The sequence below is a fragment of the Phoenix dactylifera genome, chromosome 4, assembly GCF_009389715.1.
Source record: "Phoenix dactylifera cultivar Barhee BC4 chromosome 4, palm_55x_up_171113_PBpolish2nd_filt_p, whole genome shotgun sequence".
Classification (NCBI taxonomy): domain Eukaryota; kingdom Viridiplantae; phylum Streptophyta; class Magnoliopsida; order Arecales; family Arecaceae; genus Phoenix; species Phoenix dactylifera.
In genome coordinates, this window is record NC_052395.1 from 15,287,267 (window position 1) to 15,296,023 (window position 8,757).

At 38.9% G+C, this 8,757-nt stretch overlaps 1 protein-coding gene across 1 annotated transcript; it reads left to right on the forward strand.

Annotated features, from left to right (window-relative positions):
- The first annotated feature begins 3,246 nt into the window (after positions 1-3,246).
- LOC103715956 (probable transmembrane ascorbate ferrireductase 4) lies at positions 3,247-6,038 on the forward strand. Its single transcript, XM_008803762.3, has 4 exons — positions 3,247-3,510; positions 3,607-3,658; positions 3,773-3,963; positions 5,624-6,038. Exons 1-4 carry the CDS (start codon positions 3,361-3,363, stop codon positions 6,029-6,031), a joined length of 801 nt encoding a protein of 266 aa, XP_008801984.2. The 5' UTR covers positions 3,247-3,360; the 3' UTR covers positions 6,032-6,038.
- The last annotated feature ends 2,719 nt before the right edge of the window (positions 6,039-8,757 follow it).

Genomic DNA, 8,757 nt, shown 5'->3' on the forward strand with positions numbered 1-8,757 from the left:
GAATTCCTACCGGGTCCTTAACAGGATACATATATATATATATATATATATATATATATATATATATATATATATATATATATATATATATATATATATATATATATACATATCCTATACTGTTAATCATTCTGCAAGTGACACGTACTTCGTTGTTAATTATATCTATTAATTATAGTTTTGGGGGCTGGACATAGATGGCCGGTTCGAGCCCGAGGTCCATCTGGGGCTATTATATTGCAGGTTACTCGGCCAGCTCGTTGGTAAGGTCTGCGTAGATCCAACCGAACTTTGGAAAAATCAAAAAATTATTCTGGGGCCGAGCTTTGAACTTGTCAGTAGAAAATGATGTTTTGAATTGGTTGGTTCTTGAGATTATCTCCGCCTATTTCTAAAGAAAAAGTAATATTATCCGGCTCCCATATCAATGTATAGATGTCTTACCATGTAGCAAGAGAGAATCAGTGCAACTCATGGTATTTGTTGTCATTCACGAGAGATTGATTGATTGCATAATTACCAAAATAAGTTGTTATGGGTTCAATAAATATTTAGATTTCTTACATGAATATCCTCCTAGGTATCTAAATATCGCTTTTTGCATGAATACACTTTCAAAATTAATATTTGCATAAATACTCTCATAAAACACTTATTTTGCTATTCTACTATTTTTTTTTATTCTTTTCTTTGCATATGTACCTACACCATCTAACACCGTTAAAAAATTAATGGTTTCAATTATAAAGTTTTTACTATAAAGTGATATGCCAAAAAAAAAACATTTATAAAGTAATTGCAATGAGGAACAAAAATATAATTTTAAAATTTTGTTTTATTTTTAATTAAAATAAATATAGTTTTTATTAACGGTATTAGAAGAATCATTATATTAGGGACATTTGTATAAAAACAATGTTTTACAAGGGTACAAAAATAAAATTAAATTTTAAGAGGGTATTTATACAAATTTAAATTTTTAAAAAAGTATTCGTGCAAAAAAATTCTAAATATTTTTTGTGCATAGATCATGGGCATCCCAAGAAGTTTTTCTGCTAGAAGTTCTACTAGTAGAGTCATGTTGTTGTACCTAGATGTTGCATATTAATGATGTCAATAACTTTTCTCAGAAAAAATAATGTCGTGATTTAGAAATTAAGTTGACAAACCATTAACTTCTTTAGTGAGTGGTCATATTGACTATAGGCATAATAGATTTGTATCTTTAAGTGAGGATGAGGACAAGGAGCGGCCATTAAAAATAGAGGAACGCCATCATAAATATTGATTGTTTTAGGGCAACGGGATTGGCCAACCCCAACGGAAGCAACAACACTAACAGGTCAGTTCAAAATAGGAACTATTCTTACATTCTATGAAAACGTTGAAGAAAAATGATATTCCAAAATTAATTTAAGTATATCTTTTTTTTTTTTTTAAATATGGCTGCATACAAACACAAAATAAATACTGATGTTATAGAAATTTGTGTACCATTGTAATAGATTAGTTGACTAGTATTTTTTACCAATTTAAATATAAATTATATCTGTTATTTGTATAGCATAGTTTACAAGATTTGTAAACTGGACAACGAACAATGATCGCAACATAACCTAGTGATGACTTCACTAATGCATATTTTTTCACCATCAATGTTTCAAAATTTTAAAATATTTTATTCTCTTATGCAAACAATGGATAGAAAAATTTGAACTCAAGTGCATAATGAAAGTCTATCATCAATGACTTTGGGCAAGCCAATTGGAAACTTGATAAGTTACTACAAAATTTGGCTCACACATATAAAGGAAGAGAAACTACAATCATCAATACTCATATTTAAGAATCGACTAAAGTTTAATATTTCACTGCCAAAAATTTTAGCAAGAAATGTTTTCGAGAAGCTTGTTTTTCAAACACAACTCTAAGGAGCTCCCCATTGATAAGATAATGAGTTTTCCAACATTATTCTATTCTTCGACCAAAACTCCAAACTTTGAAATTCCTGTTGCCCATATAACAGAGGATCTAAGATAAATTCAATGTTTATTGGGATCTGTGGAGGTATATCTATTGGGCCATGAACTTTGATCCGAATCCAATTTATTGAAATCTATGGAGGTAAATTTAAACCAAAAATAAATCTCACCTCTCTTTCTTTTAACCTTACCAAAATCTTGAGAAATTATATAAAATTTTATTTAATTATTATTTATATATGTCACCATTGAGCTTACGCGCTCTTTCCTTGCTACTTGGGTCAGTAGGACGGGTTTCAATTTCAATTGAAATCAACCCTAAAAGGATGGGTGGTTATAGGACAGAGTTATGGATTAGGCTCTCTTAATCCTAAAAAATTATCATTATTACGTATCTAATATAGAGTATATGGGCAGCTCCAATTGATCCGTTAAACCAGCCATATATACGACTTGGACAGATATTTTAAACCTAAACTAGTAAAAGAAAGCAAAATAACCAGTCTATCTTTTAAAAACAATCAACGGCTAGCTATTTTGAACTAATCAGGTTTAGAATAAACTAATCTGCTTTATTTTAGATACAAATTTTAAAAAATATTATACTTTTCTTCTCTCTACACTTTGAGCATCTGTATTTATACTATATTTGTATGATTTGTCCATCTATTAAAAAAAAGAAAGAAGGAAAAAGGGTCCGTTTCCTCCCGTCAGTGTATACTTTGATTTTCTTTTCTGTTAATGCCATTGGTTATGGATTTAAAAGATTTAAAAAAATTTCTAAAGTGTTGGACAATGAAAAAGACAACCTATAAGCTGCCCGAAAATTGCCCATTTGAGCCAATTTGCGGGTCTCGCGCATAAGAAGCGTTTTTTTACCAGCATTCCATGTGTCTCAGTTTCAGTGTCCGGTAACTCTGGCTTGTGCTTTGTTGAGTGCGCCGCATGTGCCCGCTTATAATGACCTTGGAAACAAATCCGAAAAGAAATATTTCTCTAATATGATCCGAAACGTACGGACGCGCCCGATCTCTCTCCATCACCACCGTTCATCTGTACCGTCGGGTCCATAGTTCAGACAGAAGGAGGGAACTAATCATGCTTCCCTTGCTGCATTGCAAGAGGAGCCCACGGCCCACGGCATCAGAGGGCTGATATTATACTTCAACCGTACATTACCAGCTATGCCCCAATCTCAACGCAACTAGAAATGCAGCGCAAGAGAAGGGTGGAATGCGAAATAACCAAAGCGTAGTTAGGTAAAGTAGCCACTCTCTATGGATCCAAATAGGAAGAAAAAGCTTTAGCTGGTATACCTCTTCTTTCCTCTACTCTCACAGCAGTAGGAGAGAAAGAGTCCGTAACTAAAGGTGGCGGAATGGCTGGTCTTCTGGCTTTGGCCCGGATCTCTGGTGTCCTGGTCGCTATCCTCGTGCTCGTGTGGACCCTCTCCTTCCGTACCACCTTTCTTCTTCCCATTTCTACCACCTCCGCCGCTGCCACTTCCCAGCTCGACCATCTCTATTCCGTAAATCTCCCTACATTTCCCCAAATACCCCTCTTCCCCTCTGAATTCTTCTAAAATAAACCCCCTTCCTTTGTCTTTTTTTTTTTTTCTTTTCAGGTCCTCCACCCCCTTCTCATGGTCATCGGCTTTATCCTTCTCAGCGGCGAAGGTAAGGTATACATATTTTTTTTTCTTTTCCCGTTGTTTCTTCTTTGGGTGGAGTCCGGAATCTCCGGATACTACCGGGAGGTGAGCGTATCTGGGGTGACGGGATACGTGGCAGGGATACTGGCGCACAGGTGGCTCTCGGGGTGGTCGCGGAAGTGGATGCACCTCTCGCTCCAAGGGGCGGCACTCGGTTTCGGGCTTTTTGGTATTTGGGCCAAGTTCAAGGGCAACGATGGAATCCTGGCCAACTTCTATAGCCTCCACTCTTGGATGGGCCTCCTCTGCGTCGCTCTCTTCGCCGCCCAGGTCCGTCTGATGATCCCCCCTTCTTCTCTCCCTGTTAGTAATGGCCCATAAATCTCACCGTCGATAGTTTGGAATTTTAGCACACGATGATTTGATTGCTGCCATTTGATCTCTGCTGTTTGTTTTGGAGCTTGAGAAGGACATGCCGCCGACACGCAAAGCTACATTGGACAAGCACCGAACCGGACGGGCGTTCCATTGGATGAAAGTGTTGTCCTATTTAGGTTGGATGACGCAAAGTATGGGCCAATTCTGGTCCACCTAATAGTTTCTCGTGCCCTCTATACCTCTAGGTGGGGTATGTACCATGTAGCATCAATTAGTCAGTTCAGATTTTTCTCCAAAATGGATTTACTTCAAGCTAGAATTACAAGGAAGAAAGTTGATGGGAAATGGATCTCCATTTTGGGAGTGGCTATTGTTAGTGACAAGTTTAGCCTAGATTAACGAGTCAAAAGTGTGGATTATAAGAAGGGGCATGTGCCTTTCCTCTTCTTGTTTCTTTAGGGTAAAGAAGGGGAATGGTATTATAAGTTCCCTTGCTATAGTTTGATTTGAGATCCCACCTATGGGTTTGTTATTATAATAGTATTCTTATGAAAGTTAGGCAATGTCGTAATCAGAAAAAGTTCAAGTCTGCCCGCTCTATCCAAATGGAATTCAGATTGGTTCGAGCGGGTGAAGGTTACCATGGTTCGCTGTTAAGTAGACACGGGCAAAAGATGGTGTTTATTGTGGGGATCGGTTCGGGTTATATCTTTCGTGCATGGTTACCTATTTTAGTAACATGCGGCAAAGTTATACCATAGTGTAGGGTATAATTTCTTCCATGATGATTTGTTTGGTTTACAATTTTTTGTATTAATATATACTTTTTAGAAAAGGTGATATTTGAGTATATAATATCTAAAAAAATATTTTTTGTATGTACGCTTTGATCACGAAAAAATAATATAATATAGCCACCAAGGTAGTAGCCTAGTGGTAAGGGGGCGATAATTCCGCCCAAGTTGCCCGGATTCGAAACGCACGGGCGTCGATTAAATTAGGGGACCGGATGCCCCACGCTCGGCTGGCTTGTTGGCGGTTATGCTTTCCTTCCAGTTGTACCAAGGTGGCACTGGGGTGACGTACCCACACGTGAGGCGGTGAACCCAGTGGGGTGAGCCCACGGGTCGGGGAAGGCACGCGAAACCTGCGACCTATATTGAACATTCCCTAGTGGAAGGGGGGCTCAGTAATGGGGCTGCTACGCGGGTGGGCTGGTCCCTCCCCCTCCCCTCCTATTTTTGACCAAAAAAAAAATAATATATTCTAAAATATTTTATATTAGGTTGAGCTTATTTTTGCTAAAAAAATTATATAAAATATTTATTATACTATTTATAAAAATATTTTATAAAATATGAAAAATTATTTTTATTTTTTTTGAAAACTACGAAATATAAGATATATTTTTTTATTGGTTTATACTTGCCTCCTTTCTCTTTCCGCGAACCCTTATTCCCGATAGCAGAGAAGCCTTTTTGGTTCGTTGTGCTAAATATTTTATTATATCCTTTCCCATGCCTCTGTCCTTTGCACAGTGGACCTTAATTATCACGTCCATTATTATGTTTGTTTTAATTATGCTCTGTTCTGCCCTGCCACCGTGATCCAGTGGGTGGTGGGGTTTCTGAGCTTCTGGCGCCGGGGGGAGGGCCGGCGGACGCGGGCGGCGCTGCTGCCGTGGCATGTCTTCGCGGGTATCTACACCTACGGCCTCTCCGTCGCCACCGCCGAGACCGGCCTCCTCGAGAAGCTCACCTTCCTCCACATCAACCGTGGTCTCCCCCGCCGCTCACCGGAGGCGACGCTCGTTAACGCCCTCGGCCTCGCCCTCGCCGTTCTCTGCGGCCTCGTCGTCCTCGCTGCGGTCTCTCCAAAGCAACGTAGCAACAAGGATGATAACATTGCTACTATTAAGACCAGCCATTGTTATTCTAACGGTCATCAGAAGGCTATAAATTTTGTGCAATCTTACAATAATGATGATGGTACATTGAATGGAAAAGGGATTCCTTTTTAGCCGATTATTTTTGTTTATTCAATATTTTTGTCGTCTACCGTGCTTCAGGATGTAGAATGCTCAGAGCTAGGTTGCTGACGATGGGTATCGGATAGTGTTTTTTTCTTTTTGTTTTTTTTTAAAAAATAGATATATTAAATCAATTTAAAATAAATATATACATAAGCATCAGAAAATAAAATAAATAAAAAATATCTGTTATAGCTATCTACAATATAAATTCTGTATAATTAGCAAAATATGATACTATCAGTCTGCCGCATTATTAGATTCTGTATATTTAAAAAAGTGAAGAGTTGCTACTATTCTTCCAGAATTTTGATACAGAGGATGGGTATTGGTATCTGAATAGCCGGATCAGAAAGTCATCTAATAAATTTTAGAACTTTTTAGGATAATATGCAAAGCCATCGGATAGTGTTTTCGTTTACAAACACGGATGGATACATAAAAGATATTAGTTAAGTAACAACACCTTATACACATATATTATCAATAAAAGAGGAACCTTGTGCACCTAAATTAATTTTAAACAAATGCTATTTTGTGCCATGCTCATAGGTTGAATGTTTGAAATAGCTTATAACTCAAAGTGTATGATGTTTGAGATTTTTGTCTTCCTAAATATTAAAGAGTAAGCAAGCATGTGAAAGGAATATCAAACAGTAGCAAACAAACATCTCCGTCAACAATTCATGAAAAAAAAATAAAATCTTTGCATAAGGTAGGAAATTTCACTACAACAATAAAGGGTTTTGGCGACTCTATATTGCCGACGCTACATAAAAGCATCGGCAAATTTTTTTTTTGCGACAGTAACCGCCGACGCTTGTAAAAAACGTCACTAAAAAAACGTTCCGCCGACACTTTGTATAGCGTCGGCGTCGGCGGCCCATTACCGACGCTTATAAGTATCGGAATATTTATCACCGACACTTATAAGCGTCAGCGTAGGAAAAAATACGATGACGCTTATAAGCGTTGTCGGACTTCACTCCTCCCCACCACAAAATCCGATCGACCTCCTCCCTCCACAGACCACAGCCCTAAATCCCTAACTCACGGCGACCGACCCCCTCCGTCCTCAGCCCTTTTCACCGATCTCAGCCAATCTCCGCCGACGAACGACCCCAAATCGCGTTCCTCCGCCGCATCTCCTTCCCCTCCTCCCCCTCTCCGTTGGCCTCCTCTTCGTGGACAACTTCCTCCTTCTCCGCCGCGGAGCACTCACACGGCGTTTGAAGTTTGGAGCCGGCAAGGATAAGGAGAAGGCCACATTTGGGATCTTCCTCTCTTGCTTCGATCATAGGATTGTAATCGCTGCGATGGCAGCTCTGATATTGTTTCTTAGCATGGATGGCATGTAGGGTGGTAGTCTGTTCCTTCTGGATATGATAAAAATAATGTTGTCATGGGTTTTCTTCTTTTCTTCTTTTTACTTGAGCTTGCAATCAGCTTCCATGGTGAAGTTTAATCAACATTTAAGAGTATGAAATGAGACAAATCCCATATTGGGTACTTTAAATGTTGAAGCTTAGTGAACGCTTTTAAAATCCCATATTGCATCCCTCCATATGCTCTCGAACGCCTTGTTCCAGAGCATGCAAGAAAGCAGAGTTTGTTCATGGCTTTGCATACTTAGTTTTCTTGAGGGTTGAAACTTTCAAGTTATCCCTCTGGATCTGCTCATTTGGTTCGGTGGTTGATGAGATAAGTAAATTTGCTGTCCTTTTTTATCAACTGCAGGATTGAAGAGAACAACTGCAGGATCCGCTTCTCCCCCGGCTCCGCCCGCTTTGCTCTCAACCGGATCCGCTTCCTCTTCGACTGCCTCTCCGATCTCGACGCCACCCTTCGGACCCTCGGCTCTCGCCTCCTCCTCCTCCGAGGAGATCCCGTCCGAGTCCTCTGCGCCATCTTGAAGGATGTAAATCTGTTTTCAAACATACTCTTGGAACTACTTTGCTCGAATTTGTCGTTTCTTTTTTTTTTCGAGTCACCATGTTTTCTTGAATGCTTTTCTTAGTGGAATAATGGAAAGCTCTGCTACGAATTCGACACAGAGCCATACTCGCTCGCCCGGGATAAACAAGTCAAAGTGAGTTATTCATATTGGATTTGCCTCACTTTTTTTTTCAGGCAAAAAAAAGCAAGAAAGATTTGGCCTTTTCCTGGCTTTTCTTCTCATTAATGATATCTTGCAATTGTACTTGTAGGATTTTGCCTCTCTATCTGGAATCGAGGTGTTCTCCCATGTGAGCCATACTCTCTTCAATCCTGCAGTTGTTATAGAAAAGGTAGTCCCTAGCTCTTGTACTATCACTTATTATTAGCAGACTCTCCCTTATTATTAGCAGCTCTTGTATTATTCTCATTAAAGGCCTATCCCTCTTAGAGGTTCTCTGGGTTGTCTAAGCTAGCAAACAGTATTCAGCAAGCGAGCATATGTTTATTCCTTTTACTGGTTGACTATAATGCTGAAAACGATCTTACAGTGACATTTTAGTCTGGGAAGCAATTCCAAGCATATGTTTATTCCTTTATGGGGTTGATGATAATGCAAAAAACAATCTTGTTAATGCATTTTAGTCTAAGAAACAATTCAAATGAGTAAAGCATCATAGGTTTAGATTGAAAAATATGGGATCATGCAAAATGATCTGTAAGATCAATTAATGACTCAAAGCTTAATGCATGATTCCCTCGTATGGATTGTAATCGCTGTT